At 44.5% G+C, this 18,001-nt stretch overlaps 2 protein-coding genes across 3 annotated transcripts; one reads left to right on the top strand and one right to left on the bottom strand.

The window, feature by feature from the left end:
* Positions 1-142: 142 nt before the first annotated feature.
* On the bottom strand, positions 143-1,585 carry BLOC1S3 (biogenesis of lysosomal organelles complex 1 subunit 3). Its single transcript, XM_062506416.1, has 2 exons — positions 1,566-1,585; positions 143-1,132 (listed from the first exon to the last, which is right to left on the bottom strand). Exon 2 carries the CDS (start codon positions 1,127-1,129, stop codon positions 650-652), a length of 480 nt encoding a protein of 159 aa, XP_062362400.1. The 5' UTR covers positions 1,130-1,132; positions 1,566-1,585; the 3' UTR covers positions 143-649.
* Positions 1,586-6,129: 4,544 nt separating this feature from the next.
* On the top strand, positions 6,130-16,744 carry DHRS7C (dehydrogenase/reductase 7C). 2 transcript variants are annotated; one of them, XM_062506284.1, is made up of 6 exons: positions 6,130-6,283; positions 11,451-11,563; positions 13,328-13,538; positions 13,802-13,894; positions 15,633-15,788; positions 16,296-16,744. In XM_062506284.1, the coding sequence occupies exons 1-6, from the start codon at positions 6,130-6,132 to the stop codon at positions 16,502-16,504; spliced, it is 936 nt and encodes a 311-aa protein (XP_062362268.1). In that variant the 3' UTR covers positions 16,505-16,744. The 2 variants fall into 2 exon arrangements, with proteins under 2 accessions (XP_062362268.1, XP_062362267.1); XM_062506283.1 differs by having other exon boundaries at positions 13,313-13,538.
* The last annotated feature ends 1,257 nt before the right edge of the window (positions 16,745-18,001 follow it).

Genomic DNA, 18,001 nt, shown 5'->3' with positions numbered 1-18,001 from the left:
TGGGCTACCAGTGAATTGAAAGGCCGCTGCAATCTGACACCAGCACCAATGTCACTCTCTGTCCCTGCACCCTAGGGTGGCCCTGTCCCCCCTCTTGCCACATTACTGTAGTCATAGCGCTGGCCAAAATCCCCACTATGGCTCTGGCACCACCCCAGCTTTATTCAGTTCCATGTCACATAAAACAGTGGCATTTGGAGACAATAGTGACAAACCAGCACCAGACAGTTCAGGGATCTTGGCAGCTGGCTTAGGGGCCTGGCAGTGATAGGCACCAGAGCACGCAGGTCCTGGTGCACCAGGTTGGCAGTCTCTGTGCCAAAGCCACTGTTTGGTGTTACTTGGTTTGATGACCACCACTGGTCATCACCACTGGTGATGATGCCACCCTGGTGAGGAAGTGTCCAGGGTCAGTGTGGGGTGTTGCGAACATGACTCGGTGCCAGTGCAGCTCCACCCTCGGCAGGACGCTGCAATGATGATCCTGACGGCGATCAGATCCCACCTTGCCGAGGCAGATGCGGTACCGGCGATGCCGAGGACAGCAGCGATGCTGGCAGCTGCCCGCAGATGTCTGCCAGGTGTCGGTGCCGCCGCTGGAGACAGCCGCAGCGGGGACGGCGAACGCGGTGCCACATGGCGGTGGCGGTCAGAGCTGCCCTCGGATGTCGGGCAGGAGGTGACAGCCTGTGACGATGTCGATGGTGTCGGCCACGGCGCGCAGATCGCGGCGGGCCAGGCGCAGGCAATGCGCGGCTGCGGCGGCGGTCACCTGCGCCCGGCCCAGGGCTCCCCCCAGCCCGCCCAGGCTCCGGGCGGCGCTGCCGTAGCTCTGCCGCAGGGCGCTGCCCACCGCCCCCCGCAGCCGCCCCGTGCCCTCCCGCAGCCGCTGCTGCAGCAGCGAGGGGCCGCCCCCCCAAACGGCAGCCGGCTCCTCCGCCGGCACCGGCGGCGTCTTCGGCCTCTGCTCCTCCTCCTCCTCCTCCTCCTCTTCGGTCTCGGAGGCTTCGCCCGGCACTTTCAGCCCGGCTCCGGGGGCCTCCCCTGCCGTCTCCACCAGCAGTTCTGGCTCCGAGTCGCTCTCGGAGGCTTCGCCCGGCACCACCCGGGGCGGGCGGGGGGCGGCCATGACCTGGAGGGGCACACGGCGTGCGTCAGGACAGCAGCACCCAGGGGCGCGGGCGATCCGGGCTCATCCCTGCGGAATGCCTTCCCCATCCCCCCTGAGCTCAGACCCCTCTAACCCGGGGGCTCCCGCAGCCCCACGGCCCCGGCAGCGATCCCGGGTCCCCCCATCCCGGGTTCCCGGTCCCAGAGGCTCCCACAGCCCCGGCTGTGACCCCGGGTCCCCCCATCCCGGGTTCCCGGTCCCAGAGGCTCCCACAGCCCCGGCTGTGACCCCGGGTCCCCCCATCCCGGGTCCCCGGTCCCAGAGGCTCCCACAGCCCCGGCGGTGACCCCGGGTCCCCCCATCCCGGGTCCCCGGTCCCAGAGGCTCCCACAGCCCCGGCGGTGACCCCGGGTCCCCCCATCCCGGGTCCCCCCATCCCACGGGACGCTCGCACCTCCTCCCCGCACCGCCGCAGGTCACATGACGCGCTGCCCACGTGACCGCACCCGGAAGTGCCGGCGCTCAGCATGGCGGGCGGGAGCTGCGGCCGGGCTGATTAAAGAACTCGCGGGTGAGATCGCCCGGGAAACTCCTTAAACACGCAGGAGCCGACCGGAGCTGACAGCTGTCAGAGGCCGCTTCAGGCCCCCGGTGTAAGGAATCCAGCAGGGCAGCAGGGCCTTGTAGTCTGAGGAGAGCGCAGGGATGGGATGGCACGGGACAGCCAGCGCGGCTTCACTGAGGGCACGCGCTGTGTGACCGGTCTGGTGGCTTTCTGTGACAGGGAAGACTGACCAGTGCCACCTGCCTGGACTGCTGTAACTCCTTTGGCATGGTCCCACGTGGCATCCTCATCTCCAAACCGGGGAGCTAGGGCAGGGCCCCTAGGAGCCCCCAGGTGCTGGGGAAGGGGCCATGATGCCTCTAGGGCACCGAGGCTGCAGAGATCTATGGGGATCTGGGGTTTTGGGGGAAAGTGTAGGGGCCGGTCATATCTATAAGGCTCGTTATATGATCTAGGGATCAGAAGTAGACCTGGAACTAGGGTCCAGACCAGAACCATGTTTAGGACTAGGACCAGGACCATGGTGGTGAACATGTGCAGCACCAGGACTAGGACTGGGACAACATCTGGGATACAGGATAACAACAGACTGGGACAAGGACCATGGGGGACACCACAATCAGGACCATGTTGGGGACCAGGAACAACATGGTGAACACATCCAGACCCAGGACTGGGACTGGGAGCAAGACCAGGACCAGAACCAGACCCAGGAGGGCCACTACATCCAGACCAAGAATGGCTGTGGACCAGACCCACTTGGAGAGACTTTCTGTGCTGGAAGGGCATGGCACTGGTGATGTGCCACTTCTGGGGGTTGTGCATCAGCTCAGCCTGCTGCGGGCAGGTGTTGATGTGTAGGACCTCATCCCCCCAGCTGCTGCTGCATGTGGCACCTGCACCCAGGAGCACTTCTCTGACACCCAGCCCTAGACCTCCCTAGCACCAGGGACCCAGCCCTGGGCTCCCAGGCACCCCAAATCCCACAACAGCCTCATCTCCCGCAGCACCCTGAGCACCTAACAGCCGTGCCCCACAAAGAAAACATCAGAGAATGTACAGCACTTTTGAACAATGTGAAATGGGTGTAATGTAGATTTTTTTGCAAGTGCATGCTGATGCTCTCAAACAGCCACCTGGACTGAGGACTACAAGGACATAAGCCCTAGATCTCCATCAGGTTTCAGATTTGGACACACACTGTCCATCTCTGGCATCATCTGGGACAGTCCCTGGAGCTCAGGCTATAGAGACTTTCAGAGCCAGCTGAGGGAGGGAGAAAACCTCAGCTCAAACTTCTGTTCAAGTTTGTCTGTAGATAATTTACCACTTTTATGGGAACTGCCTTCTAGAACAATTTTTAAATATCCTTGTTCCTCTGGAGTTCCCAACAGTGCTCTGAAGATGGCAGTGTATAATACATTTATCAGGTATTTCACTGGACTTCTGTGCTTCACAAGATTTGGGTGTTTTGCTTAATGCAGTCACTGTATATTTATATTTTCCCAGATGACTCTGGCAGTTTTCCTTTACAGTTTTTCATTATATTAATGGACATGATAGCATTTTATCTTTACAGTCTTACACACTGTGGGGAATCTTTTTTTTTTAATTACTTTTTCCTGGTCTTGATTTTTTACTTTTTTTGTACCTTTATTCTGGTTCATTTGGAAACAAATCACATGGAACTCATAGAAGTCCTCTATCTCTAGTGTGTGCCTTTTTTTTTTTTTTTTTTTTTTTGTTTTAATGTTTTAACTTTCCAGGAAAAATGTTTCCAGAACCCTGAACGAATTAAACAAACAACACATCATGTTCCATAAAAGGAACAAACTGGCTCAGCTGCTGATAGGAAACTGCTCATTTGTTTATTAAAAGCCAATGCTTTAGAAGTAAGAGAAGATAGCTGGGGCTCTAGGAATGATGGAAAATTGGATTTCCTCTCTGTTGCTGCAGGTGTCCTGGCATGGCTCAATGTTTTTACATTGGCTTGCAGAAACTGATGTACACTGTGACCATTTTGAATTGAAAAACCAGGTATTTATTCCTGTCCGTCTTTCATGGGGTTTTTTTTTTGCTAGAAATGCATGCAGTGTTTCACACATTGACACATTGTAGAATTCTGTGGTTTGGAAATCTTAAACCATGGGTTCTTTAGCAGGCAACTTCAACTGAGGCAAGAGTACACATCTTGATTCTTGAAGTCAGTAGCTTCTGGAGTAAGTTAGGTTTACAAACTATGTCTGAACACCCCCTCCTACACTCACCTAAATAATCTTTTACCATTCTCACTCATCCAGAGTGTCCACTGTCCTGGGACCTGCAGAACTAACCATGAAGTCCTTATTCTTTGTTGGAAATCTCCAACATCAATGGCTCTGTCATTTGTAGAATTGCATTCTCACCCTGGAAATGAAAATTAGAGTTTAGGTGACCAGTTACACAGTACAAACAGAACTATGAATCTGCTTGTCAGTACTTGCAGTTTTAAGACAGTAATTATTTAAGAAGCAAAATGGGGATGATTTATGGTAAACCATTCTTCTTCCTAGAACTCCCAAGGTCAGTCAGTAAGTGTGGTTGTCAGGTTAGCAATCACAGCTTCTCTGCCTTTGTGAGACCTCACCTGGGATGTTCTGAGGGCTGGAGGCAGGCTGGGACAGCTGGGGGTGTTCTAGAGAAGAGAAGGCTCTGGGGAGACCTCCTTGTGGACTTCCAGTACTTGAAGAGGGGTTATAAAACAAAAAAAATGAGCAGAAGTTTTTACATGGGTACATAGTGACAGGACAAAGAGGTACAGTGTTGAACTAAGAGAGGATAGGTTTAGATAAGATGTTAGGAACATATCCTTTAATTAAGAGGTTTGTGCCACAGGTGTTCCAAAGAGGTTGTGGCTGCTCCATCCCTCCAAGTGTTCCAGGCTTGGAGCCTTGAACCTGGGTGGGGATTGGGTGGGGCTTGGACCAGCCTGGTCAAGTGGGAGGTGTCCCTGCCCATGGCACAGGAGTGCAACAAGATGCATCTTAAGGTTCTTTCCAACCCAAACCATTCTGTGATTCTGTGATTCCGTGAACAGATAATGTCTCTACAGGAAATGGTAAACAGAGGTAGGTGTAAAAATGTGAAATGCAGGTTATCTGTCTTAAACTGGAATGGTCCTGAAATTGCCAGGATTGAAATTTCCAAATTGAAAATTGCAAAGAGACAGATCTGTCTTGCAGATACCAAGAGTGGGAAGCAGCCTGCAGCCCCTGGGAGGCCAGCACTGAGGTCTGTTGTCCAGCATTGAGCTCCTGCAGCAGCTCTGTGTGAGGCACTGCCTCCCCAGCCAGCCTGCTCAGAGACCTTTCCCTGACACATTCATACAGCATTCCTGTTGCTGAGCTGAGATTATTCCATGCATCATTCCTATTGCTCAACTGGCATTATTTCAAGTAACAACTTCTTTATGCTTGGTTTTGAAGACCTATTATGACATTTACACAAATGTTTTGATGTGTTAATTCACTTGAAGGTAAATCACAAGAAACTGAGACATCATGAACAACTGCAATGGAGCACGAGGCACGAGGAGAGGTGATTCTTTGTACAGGTGAATTGATACTGCACTAAGAGCTTTCCTGTGACTGCCCAGGCTGTTGGGGTGGATAGGTCAGGCATGCAGAGCACACTGGGCAGGCTATATTTACTCTGGCAGTGCCTCTGTCACCAGGCCATACATAGCCACTCTCATTCAGGGCAAGCAGCCTCCACAAATCAGTGCTCTGTGAAAGTGCTAAAGGATCTTAATTAAACCTGTAATGCAAAGTTTTACAAAAATACAATAGAATGCTCTGTCTGGATCTGGAGTCTTCATAGCCATGGTAAGTGATTGTATCTTCTCTATCTTTTAGAACGGAAAAGACTTCTGTTGTGAGTTTTGTCTGCAATTTGGAATAAAAGCTTTTTCTGTGTTTTATAATAACAGCAATGTAATTAAAAGTTCAATGTTTATTTATGTTTTACCTCAAGGCATCATAGAATATACATCCTTGTATATATATATATATATGTGTGTGTGTGTGTGTGTGTATTTTATCATGGTCTTACAGTAATTTTGCATAAAAGGAATCCAGATTTGTCTAGACCATACAAAAATGAGGAAAACAGACAAAGAAACAATATTAGCCTGTTTATAATATTAAATAACAATATTATATTATTATAATAATATATATAATTTTATATATTATATATTATATATTTATAACATATATATATATTATTTATAATATTAAAAACAATATTTCACCATTGATTGGAAAAGAACCTTCCTACTACTTCAGGTTGCATGCTGGTGACTGGATTTTCTATATAAGAAAACATTGGGGTTTTTTAGCTAGGAATAATTGAAAAATAATGAATGTGTCGTGTGATTACTGTACTCTCATGTGGTCTTTTGTTTCCCACAGCCATGGGTATTTTTTCTGTACTTGCTCTACCATTGCTTCTCTTAGGGATCAGTGGAATTATTTATATTTACCAGTCAGTCAGGTGGCTGCTGTCCAAGTCAGCAGTGCAGAACAAGGTGGTGGTGATCACAGATGCCATCTCTGGACTAGGCAAGGGTGAGTTGTCTCATTTCTTCTCATTGTCAGGGAACAGAAGCAGCCAGAGAGCAACTCTCTGGGTGATAAATATGCACACATTGCCTTGGATGTATTCATAACTGGCTGAATGAAGCAGAAGTTAATAAATATATTTATAAACAAATACTATGATTTTTAAGTGTGTATTTTTAGCCTCAGGCGTGGGAACTACTGGTGAACTAGTAGGAGCTGCAGAGCTTTGTATTTATTTAATTCAATAGAACGAGAGGTTTTGTAAGAACACTTGAGTGCTATTTTTAGCATGTTGCTACTGTAAGATCTCATGACACAGGCTGTCAGTGCAGGGTGGCTGCACAAACAGGTGTCACCTTACTCTTTACATGTTCCTTTTCAGCCCTTAGGCACTTGAGCAGTTCCTGCTTCTTGTGAACAGCAATGCTTGCCCCTCTGTCCCTATTTGCATCTCTTGTCCCTCTACCACTCTCATTACTCCCCTTCCCTTGGCATCCTGCAGTGCTTCCAGCTGGGCTCCCTGGCTCTGTGCAGTGTGAGGACAAGGAAGGGGGGGTGTCTTGGAGTGCCCACCTAGAACAGGGGCTAGGCAGAGTTAGAGAATAAAGTGGGGATTTATTAAAGGCCTTCAGTAGATACACCCTGGGCAGTCAAAGCCTCCCAGAGGCTGCACCAAAGATGGACAATGGTCACGAGTTTTTCAGACAATTTTACGTTTGGTCTGTTTGCATGTCAGGGGTTAATTCTCTATTGAGAGATCAAAAATACGAAAAACTTTTTAAAAGATGGTTTATTGCCTCATGGCCTCAGTCTCATAGAAGGGTGAAACTTAGGATGTTACATTTAATGCCATAATATCAGAAGCCATCTAATTCTTAGCTGAAATTCCTTGTGTTAGTTTTTTACCCAGTCCCATACTTCTACGAAACTTGATAGCATCTTTTTACAGCAATCATTAATTCCTTTGCTTTTAATGGCTTTCCTGCAATGTGTCATTTTTAGCCAATCATAGAACACACACCTACACTGATACATCTTAAACTTCTAAGTAACTTTATAACAGGTTCTATTGCTAAACTTTAAGATATTTTACTCACTTAACATACTTCTTTGCTTGCATAATGCAAATCTGTATTTGCTTAAAACATATTTCTACTTAAACTACAAATTTATATTCTTATTTTATGTCTGTTTCATTTTCAATGTCCTAATTCTCCAAGCCTTCTCCACGGTCTTAGGTCAAACATTGTATCCATCTCTATCTCTGAGCCTGCATGCACAAGGCCCTGAGAGCTCTCTGTGCTTGCAATTCCCACATCCCTCCAATTACAGCTTCGGGTAATTAGGTCATGTTCCCCCAGTTTGCTCCCCCCCTAATTCACTTCTGTTTATACTTTTTGGGGCCTGAGGCTGTGGTGTGTCCTTGGATCTCAGGCTCAGAAGGATTGTTTTTTCTGACCAAAATGTGAAGGCAGTAACTAACACTTCATATGGAATTCAGAGTTATGCATTAATGCACTACAGGATATGAAAAACACAAAAGCTAAAAACTGAAGGCATCAAGGGTATGCAATGATTTATCTTTTTAAACATCTGGAGGCCTGGGTGGCCAGCCACTTAGCATCTCTAGTTGGGAGGAGGTCACAAAAGTGACCAGAGGGCTCTGCTATGCAGACAGGCTGGCAGAGTGGGGTTGTTCATCACAGAGAAGGGAAGGCTCTGGCAAGACCCTAGAGCCACTTCCAGTGCCTGAAGGGGCTGCAAGAAGCCAAAAAGGGACTTTGGACAGGAACCTGGTGTGACAGGACACAGGGAATGGCTTCCCACTGACACAGGGCAGGGCTGGATGGGATATTGGGAATTAGGAATTGTTCCCTGTGAGGGTGGGCAGGCCCTGGCACAGGGTGCCCAGAGCAGCTGTGGCTGCCCCTGGATCCCTGGCAGTGCCCAAGGCCAGGTTGGACATTGGGGCTGGAGCAGCCTGGGACAGTGGGAGGTGTCCCTGCCATGGCAGGGGTGGCACTGGATAGTGGGGCACTGAACAGGCTCCCCATGGAATGGCCACTGTGAGAGCTCAGGAAACATTTGGACACCCTTGGGCACAGGGTGTGACTCCTGGGATTGGTGCTGTGCAGGGTTGGGAGCTGGACTTGGTGATCCTTGTGGGTCCCTTCCATCTTGGGATGTTCTGTGAATCTGTGACCCCCTCTGACCCCTCGACCCCTGGCTGAGGTGGGATAGAACAGCCCCAGGGTCCTGACTGCCCCTTCTGGCTGCTGCCAAGGTTAACCCTATTCTGGTCAGAACCAGGGCAGGTATATTTAAAATCTTTTTTTTTTAGAGAGGCATTATTTAAGAGTACTTCCACTGAAATTGGATGTATTGTAGAATTATATGATGTCTGAGTTTCCAGATAAAAAATCTCACTTGGAGCAGAAATATCACCAGTGCTGAATTTGTTTGGCTGTAGCATCAAGCCAAATCTTGGAATCCTCTAAGAAGAAAGCAAATTTACTGAGCATTTCTCCAGCTGTCTTTCTCCAGGACTACATGACCCTTGGGGAATATTTTCCTAACATCAGTTTCCATATTAACATTTCTTCCTCTTTTTTCTTCTTTTTTTACCCTGTGGCTAGCTGCTACCTGTCTCTTGAGGGTAGAAAGGCAACTGTGTGTGTGTATGTGGTGGCCCCACACTCCTTTTCATGTAGATGAAAAAATGAGTAAACTCAAACCAGTTTTATTATCCTAAATATACCTATGACCTGTATCCCATAGGTTGACACCAGGATATTATTTGCAGGCTTGAATGATTCCAAATAATGCAGAATTAACTTTCTATTCAGGCATATGTGATGGCCATTCATTCAAAGCTTTAAAATACCAGCTGTGTGGCCAGCTGCTGTGGATGTGGGCTCTAAGGAAACAGCCAAATTCTTTTCCTACATGCCAGAATTTCCGGAATAAAGGCAACATTCATCAAAGTTTAAAAAGAGAAACAAATCTATGATGATTAAAGATGTTTTCAATGGTTTGTAGCTGTTATTGAAACCTAGTTCCTGTTTCTTCTGAGTGCTGTAATTCAGAAAAGTTCAGGGAAGTTCTAGAGGAGAACATCATTGGTTTCCCTTTTTCACCTTTATTGCTGTTCACATAGAAGTCTTTTGCTCATTTTTTTCTACAAGGTTGCCTCAACTGTTGTTTATAGGGAAAATAATGCTATAATTGTTCTGGAAAATACTCTTTTGGACATTAAATTAAAAATCTCTTCTATGCTAGAAAAAGAGAAAAAAAGGGAAAATGGAAGGCGTTCATAAAATTACTGTTATAAATAATGAAAAAGATTGCTTAAATAAAAGCTTCCAGCTGCACAGGTTTGAAAAACTACAAGGGTCGATCCATACATATTTCCATACAGATACTAAGAGTCTAACATGATCATTTAAGAAATCTAAAAATGGCTAGATTAGCATAACTGGATTTCCTGTGGCTATTGCAATCTGAAGGAAATGTTTCTTGGAGGACAGCAAGCCATAGCACCAGGGTTGTTCTGTTGCCCATAAAACAAAGGTCACAGGAGTAAGACAAACCAAACAGGCTGGCAAGGCATTGTAAGATCATGTTCCTTTTCTTCCCATGCTGATTGTGCATGTGGCTGTCATGTAGATTTGATTAGGGACCAGTCAGGAGAGCTCCAAGGCTGAGAGCTTTTCTGAAGAAACACCCATTCAGGAAAAAAATAACTCTTGATTTTCAATCATACGAGCACACGAAACAAACCCACTGCCAGTTAACTCTCTGGCTGCACGCAGAGCAGACCTCTGGCTTTGGCACATCATCAGTTGCATCCTCAGGCCTATCTGCAAGAATTTATCTACTCTGAGAAAAAAAGGGCAGGCAGTTGTGAACTTTTCCTGGTTAGGAGGACAGCCTTGATGGATTCCTGGACTGAACATCACTGTTTCAGTTCAGCTGAGCTAGAACAGGCGCGTGGAACAGCCTACAGCTGCTAACAGTGAATTCCTCAAGGATGCCCATAGGGTGTCTATGCTTCATGTTTTCAAATACATTTCTCTGGTCAAACAGACAGGATGGTGAGGAACATGTTCTCCCCCAACACCACCTAGAGATGAAAATAGACCAGACACAAGCTGACGAGGTGCTCCAGCCTTGTATTTCAGAATTCAGCTTGAATACCCCATGAAGATCTGCACTCATGAGTTGGTTTCAGTCTGGTAGCCAGTGCTGAGCTGGGATGAGAGGTAACACTGATTGCCAGTTCCTGTTGTTATCTGAGTCCCCACTGTCAGAAATGTACCATCATAGTTCACTTGTGTAAAAAAGGGAGAATTCTCTGAGACCTGTCTTAAATTGAGGTAAACCCCTAGCTTAGAACATGTCTGAATGAAGAAAATGCAGTGCCAGCCCTGCATTTCCAGAAACTTTTTGGTGTTTTTCTCAGGAAGGCTTCAGGGAATGTAACTGAACAAGCTGGTCCTGATGCCTCTTCTTACTGGGAAGGTTTAGTGCTCAGGAGATAAAGGTCTTGGGATGGATTACATCTGGAGGGGAGGGTCTTTTGGAGAAAGGACTCTCTCATGGGTGCTTCACCAGTGGGCCAGCTCAAGTAAGTTTAGCTGTATTAGTGTTTTTCAAAGCTGTGGATGAGTTCTGTGTTGGCAAGAGTTCCATGCAGGTGGCACATAGAGCTGGCTGCTGTGACTGTCAGCTGGGGTTGGCTGGTTTCTTTATAGAGCAGCAGACTTGAAGGCTTGCAAAAGATGCAGCCTGTGTTTTTATGTGTAGTTTTATTTACAGCAAGTGTGTCTGGGAAGGATATACAGAAAACATTTTCTAACTCGTTTTCATCATCCATTAACTGACATAGTTATTTTCTTAATTACATTTTTTATTAAATCCCATTACTAAACAGTGGCATTGTGCTGTATCATTAACTATGCATTATTCCATTACATTAAATTTCATTTATTTCTCACCTATGTACTATCACAAATCAATGCTTTCTTTTTTTCTCATATTATTTCAAAATTATTGCATTTTAAAGCATGGATTCAACACCCTTAGAAAAAAAAACCAGCATCCCATTTCAAACAAAATAAACAAAATCAATTTGCCACTATTGTAATTTTTTAAAAATGTCTTTCTCTCCTAGAATGTTCTCGTGTGTTTCATGCAGGAGGAGCAAGGCTTGTGTTGTGTGGCAGGAACTGGGAAAAGTTAGAAGCCTTGTATGATGCCTTAATTAGTGTGACAGACCCCAGCATGGTAGGTATTCATAGCCTGGGATAAACCTGGCTCAGGGACAGAATGTCATGTTAGATCCAGTAAAACAATGTACAAGTAATGTGGTTTGCTATCAGTGGTGGCTTTGGTCACCCAGGTAATAACACCAAACACAGTCCAGAGAGACAGAAACAAACACCTCTGAAGGTCTTGAGAGCATGGTGCCAAAATTCTGCTCTCTTGAGCTAATCCTGTCAAGCATCTGAGTATTCCTGTGTTCGGAACAAGCCAGCTAGAAATCCTCAGCAGAGGAATTTGCCTGATAATTTGGATGAAAAGGATCCAAATCCCTCATTTAATGACAAGAAATTTTTTCATATAATTAGTGTGCTCAAGGAGTGGGAGATAGGTGTAAAGATCAAATTCATTTTGAGCTTCTCCACTATTTGGAGAAAAGTTCCAGGTAGAAGGGATTTGGAGTAAAAAAATCACTGTCTTTTCCTCATGGCCACTGACAGTGGACCTGCAGGTCTGTCCCTGCTCCAGCTTTTTGGCAGGAGTTTCTTGAGGCTCATGGCAAAGCTTCCCTTCTGTGACCAACATACAGTTGACTCATTCCAGGTGTTCCTGAAGGCGTCACATACATTTTGCAACCATTTCTCATCAGATCTACAAATATTTTTATTTTTTTTCTTTTTTTGCAGTGGGCTTCATTCATCCGCACAAATAACCACAAAAGTAGTGTGTTCATGTTAGCCTGCACAGATTCAACTAGGAAAAAATATTAAGTATGATTAAGGGTTCTGTGTTACGTTGTCTAAGTAATTGAGTAAGGGAAAAAGCTTCAAGTTCAATCATCTGTCCCACAGCTGATAAAACCTGCTTTTAGAAATCATACAAAATGTAAATGTATTACAAATGTATTTGCATTGCAAATGTAAACTCGATTTGTATAACCTATAGCAAAACAAACCATTCTTACCTTCCATCTGTCCCCATGTGTATGTAGCTCATCTATCAAAGCACTAAACCCCAGTCTCTTGTCAGCAAAGGGCTCTTCCCAGAAGGATCTTGACTTGAACTGGTAGGAGTCACCCTTGTATCTGTTTTCTGTCTCCATTGATTACAAGAGAACTCACTAGGAGCTGGTCCAGCTGACCCTGCCCATGGTGTTCTGCTTCATCTGAAGTTCATTGTCTGTGAATACCCCTTCTCACAGAATGGTAGCACAGAATCACAGGATGGGTTGGATTGGAAGGATCTTAAGCATCACCCATTCCACCCCTGCCATGGCAGGGACACCTTCCACTGTCCCAGGGCTGCTCCAGCCCCAATGTCCAACCTGGCCTTGTGCACTGCCAGGGATCCAGGGGCAGCCACAGCTGCTCTGGGCACCCTGTGCCAGGGCCTGCCCACCCTCACAGGGAAGGATTTCCCCCGGTATCCCCTCTATCCCTGCCCTCTAGCAGTGGGAAGCCATTTCCTGTGTCCTGGCACTCCAGGTTTGTGTCCAAAGTCCCTCTCCAGCTCTCCTGGAGCTCCTTTAGGCACTGGAAGGAGCATTAAAGTCTTCCAGAGCCTTCTCCAGGCTGAACAACCCCAGCTCTCATTGCTGGTGTTCAGCCTGGAGAGAACTATCTTCTTTCTAGGGTGAGTTAATTTTAAAATCTTATTTGAGAATGACAAAAACACTTTGCGTATCAAGGTAAATTCATTTACAAGACAAGGAAATAGAAATAGAAATAAGAAATAGAAATACAGTTTGTATATAACAAGCACCATTGAAGTGAGTCTTTTGTTCATCAGACATATGCACCAAAGCTGATACTTCTGGATATCACAGACATAAGCTGCATTCGAGATGTAGCTAAGGAAATCCTGAACTGCTATGGCTGTGTGGATGTGCTGATCAACAATGCAAGTATGAAGGTGAAAGGAGCAGTGCAGAGCATTTCACTGGAACTTGATAAAAAGATAATGGATGCCAACTATTTTGGACCTATAACATTAACCAAAGGTATTTTAATTTTTTTTCTTTTTTTGCTGTTATCACTTAAAGCACATTGACAATTAAACAGGGTAATACTGCCAACTCTGCGTGTAGAATTCAGGTGAAGTCTAGAAGACAATTTCCACGTGTTGAATTTTGTGGTACTTTTGCTTGCAATATTGAGACAACCTTCATTGAGTTTGTGCTGTTTACACTTCAGCTGTCACTCCTTTTCACTAAATACACTCAGCTCTTTTACTTATGTGGCTTTTGTATTTCTCTTTTTGCAGCCATCCTTCCTAACATGATCTCAAGAAGAACTGGCCAAATTGTTCTAATTAATAGCATCCAAGGGAAAATAGGAATTCCATTTCGTGCAGCTTGTAAGTTATACATTGCAAAAACATAGATTGTAATGCATAAGTTGTGAGGAGTCCATGACACTCATCATAGGTTCTTAAAAGTGCTAATTTGCATCCAAATTCAGTATTACTACAATATTTGGCTGATTTCTTTTTTTTTTTCAATTTGTAACTCAATTAGAAATAGTTAAAATGCTACCTTTAAAATGCAACTGCTGCTTAGGGGACTTGAGAATAGGATGAAAAAAAAAGTTACAGCAAATTAAAAGAAAATATATACATATAGTGTAGTTAAAATCTGATCTGCACTTGTGCATATTGATAGAAACCTTCATGAAGAATAGAGTGTAAATATAAAACATGAGTAGATAAGAGCTACTGCTTTGTGAAGCAATAATGTATTTAGGTGTGGGAGTTTAAAAGGACATGTAGGAATTGCTTTCTGCTTGGCTTTCCAGAAAAATTTTGAAGTCTTTCATCCAAAACTCCTAAGGAATCAAGCCTATTCTGAATTATGATGGAAGGTCTTTGCATTAATAAAATACAAAAATAGTGGACAGAAAATACAGGAGAGATGTAAATAGACATTTTAGACTTGGGACAGATGTAAACCAACATTTTTAGCTTGACAGTCAGAGTGAGCAATGGGCTCTGAAATAAAATGTCTGTGAGACCTCAGAATTGTGACTTACAGATCTATGAAAGCAAACTACAGTGACATAATCTGTAAGGAAAGCAGCAGAAAAAAGAAATTAAAACATGTCTTTATGTCTTTGTAAATTTATGCATAAATCTATGCAAAGCCCACATCTAAGAACTACAAAAAAGGCTCAAAAAGGAAACAACACATTGATGTGACACGTGGAATACTTCCCATCTAGGATACAGACAATCGTGTCAAGATACATTGTGTGTGTGTAAAACCATAAGAGGCAGAAGAGCCAACAGAGAGAGTTTTTACAATGCTCCTACCAATAATTATTTGCATGAAATGAAGCTGCCAGAAGAAGGGACATCAAAATGAATGCATGCAGAAGCATGCTCTATTCCCAGAGCCCCCCTGCCACTGCCCACATGTGCACAGGTTGATTTGCACTGTAAACTGAGTCAAGTAAATAAAGGTCATTGAGCACTTTGCAGCTCTGTTGCACTGAGCACACAGTTCTGTTTGCTGGTCAGGTTTCACATACTATCATTTTATTCATACTGTTCTCAATGAAAAGACTAAAAGCAGATAAAAAAGTCTTGACATTCAGTTACTTTAAAATTCACTTTAGCATTAAAAGTAGCTCAGATTGCTGCTGCAGGGCAAAGTCTTAATCAGTTCACAAAGCACAGGGAGCACTGCATTCCAGCATGGACATGTATTTCACTGCATTTTATGGCTGTGTTACAAACTGCAGAAACAGAAGGTGTGAGGACTCATCTCAGGGACAATTCCATCCACCAAAGACATTTTTGAACTGTAGAGATAACAGAATTGTTATTTCCTAACCCAGGATGTGCTATTTCTGACTGGGAAATGCAGCCACGTGCTGTTTGACATGTCCAAGAGACTGCATGCACAACTGTCCTGTATAGATAATTTCCTATTGCTTGTTTTAAATAGGTCATATGAAAATTTCACTGGGTGAAACAATTGTTTTGCATTTTGATTAATCATTTCTTGCTTATTTTCCCAAACATTGGTGCTTTGTTATATACCTGCTTCCATGCAATTATATGTCTAAACATGCATATGTGTGCTTTTTACTTTTAGATGCTGCTTCCAAGCATGCTGCTGTAGGCTTTTTTGATTGTCTTAGAGCTGAAATGGAAGAATTTGATATTTCTGTCAGCACTGTGAATCCAACCTTCATCTGTTCATACCATCGTCAACCAGCACCAGGCAACTGGGAGGCATCTATTTGGAAATGTAAGTTTGGGTGGATGAAGATGGGGCACATAAAACAGGAGGGAGGCTTTTCCACAGTAAAAATAAATAAATAAATAAATAAATAAATAAATAAATAAATAAATAATGGCAACGACAGAAAGGATGAGCAGGCATGAGGAGCAAAAGAAAAGAGATATTGGAGAGGTAATGTTGGCCTGGTGAAAAGAGAATGAATGTGGAATGAGACAACGTTATGTGAGAAAATAAATATATCAGGGCAACAGGAATGGAGGGGGAGGAGAGCTCAAAAGGTCCAAAGGGACAATTCCACTGCACTCAGGTTGCTCCTTTTCTTAGGGCCTGTAAGGATTTAACCCCAGTATAAAAAGATCTTGGCCACATACTGCTGAGGAGAATGGATTGAAAGTGCATAGGAATTAAACTGATTTGACTGATTCACTAGCAGTGTATCTTTTTAACACCATTTTCTCAGAGCATCTGCCTGCCTGTCTGTGTGCCTGGAGCTCTCACTTCTCTCATTTACAGTCTTTTTCAGGAAGGTGTCCTATGGTGTGCACCCTGTGGAGGTGGCAGAGGAAGTCCTTGCCACAGTGAGCAGGAAGAAGCAGGAGGTGCTCATGGCCAATCCCATCCCCAGAGCAGCAGTTTACATTAGAACGTTCTTCCCCGAGCTGTTTTTTGCCATTGTTGCCTCAGGGATTAGGGAAAAGCTGAAGACAGAAGAGGAAAATTGATTTTGTTCAATTATTTTCCTTGCTTTTGACCTGAAAAAAAAAAAAAAGTTCTGTTTTGAATGTCAGTGACTTGTGCTGCTTGCTATGGTTAGAATAATGCCACTATCATTGACACACACATTCATCTATAAAGCTTCTGCTCTTCTGGTTTTAAGGATTATAACAACGTTCCATTGGAACCGAAGTGCTCGTGCTGCTGCAAGTCCCATTGCTCATGTAACCTCCAGCACCAGCTCACTTACTTACCTCATTCTTCAGTAGAATCAGCACACATGAAAGGAGTTCTGAGGGCTAGGGAATGGATGCCATCTTGCAGGGACATGAACCTTTTGCTATATCTCTCATTGAGCTGCTCTGGCTTCAAGGACCCTGACTCAGGGAGGTTCTCACCACTGGGATGAAGGGGTCAGTTCCTGCAGCACCTGCTGGAGCCCCATCTGTTTTCTGCTGTAGCACTGGGGTTTTATTGTAGTGTCGGTGGCTATGCCTTAACTGGGAAGTCAAACAGTTATTTGTTCAAAATTTTCTTGGTCCTCAGCAGAACTCTACTCCTTCAAACCAATGGGCATTTGCTGTGATCTCAGTTATATATTTTTTTTTTCTGTACCTCATCAACAACCAAGTCCCCTACATTTCCATAAGAGCAAGATGCAGAATAAGCATAATTTCATCAGAAAAGGATTAGGCACCACAAGACATCCCAGCTAAACATAAATCAACATTGTTTTTGGCTGCCCCATCCCTGGAAGTGTTCAAGACCAGGTTGGACAGGGCTTGGAGCACCCTGGGATGGTGGAAGGTGTCCCTGCCCATGGCAGGGTTTGGAATGACACAGATGTTCTTTAAGGTCCCTTCCAACCCAAACCATTCTGTGATTTCTATGATTTCTATTATTGTCCTTCTTTGTTGTAAAACAAGTGGATTACATTTTAAGATAAAATGAATAATCCTTCTGCTCCATTTGCGTGTTCTAGAGATCAGCAGAAATTCTTCATACAATTTCACTTCAAAACAGTGAGCAGTTCAAGGAGCCATGGTAGAAGGCAGTGAAAGAAGTAAAATAATACCTGTATGCTGTAAAAAAAAAAAAAATAAAAAACAGATGTATTTTTATCTAGAAAGTAGAGGAAAGTTGTATCTTAATGATTTTCAAATTCCTAAAATGTACTGCAGAGAAGGTAGGGCTGAACTGTTCTCCATTTCTGCTGGAGTAGGACAATGTGCTAAAATTACTGCCAAGGAGATTTACAGGGACAGCATTTTCTGCTAAGAATACTTAAGCACAAAGGATAAATTGCCACAGAAATTTTCAAATGCCTGTCTTCAGAAGCTTTAAAGAAGAGATTAATGAAACATCTGTAAAAAAGCAATGTAGCTTTAATTTATCTGCCTAGAAGAAAAGAAGGATTAGATGACCTTTAAATGGGTCACACTTTTCTCTAATTCAGTGGCTTTTTCTCATCTTGAAGATGAGGCTTCTCCACTGGTATTTCAGAT

The sequence above is a fragment of the Cinclus cinclus genome, chromosome 20 (genome assembly GCF_963662255.1).
Source record: "Cinclus cinclus chromosome 20, bCinCin1.1, whole genome shotgun sequence".
NCBI classification, from domain to species: Eukaryota; Metazoa; Chordata; class Aves; order Passeriformes; family Cinclidae; genus Cinclus; species Cinclus cinclus.
This window is presented reverse-complemented; position numbering and strand designations above follow the sequence as displayed.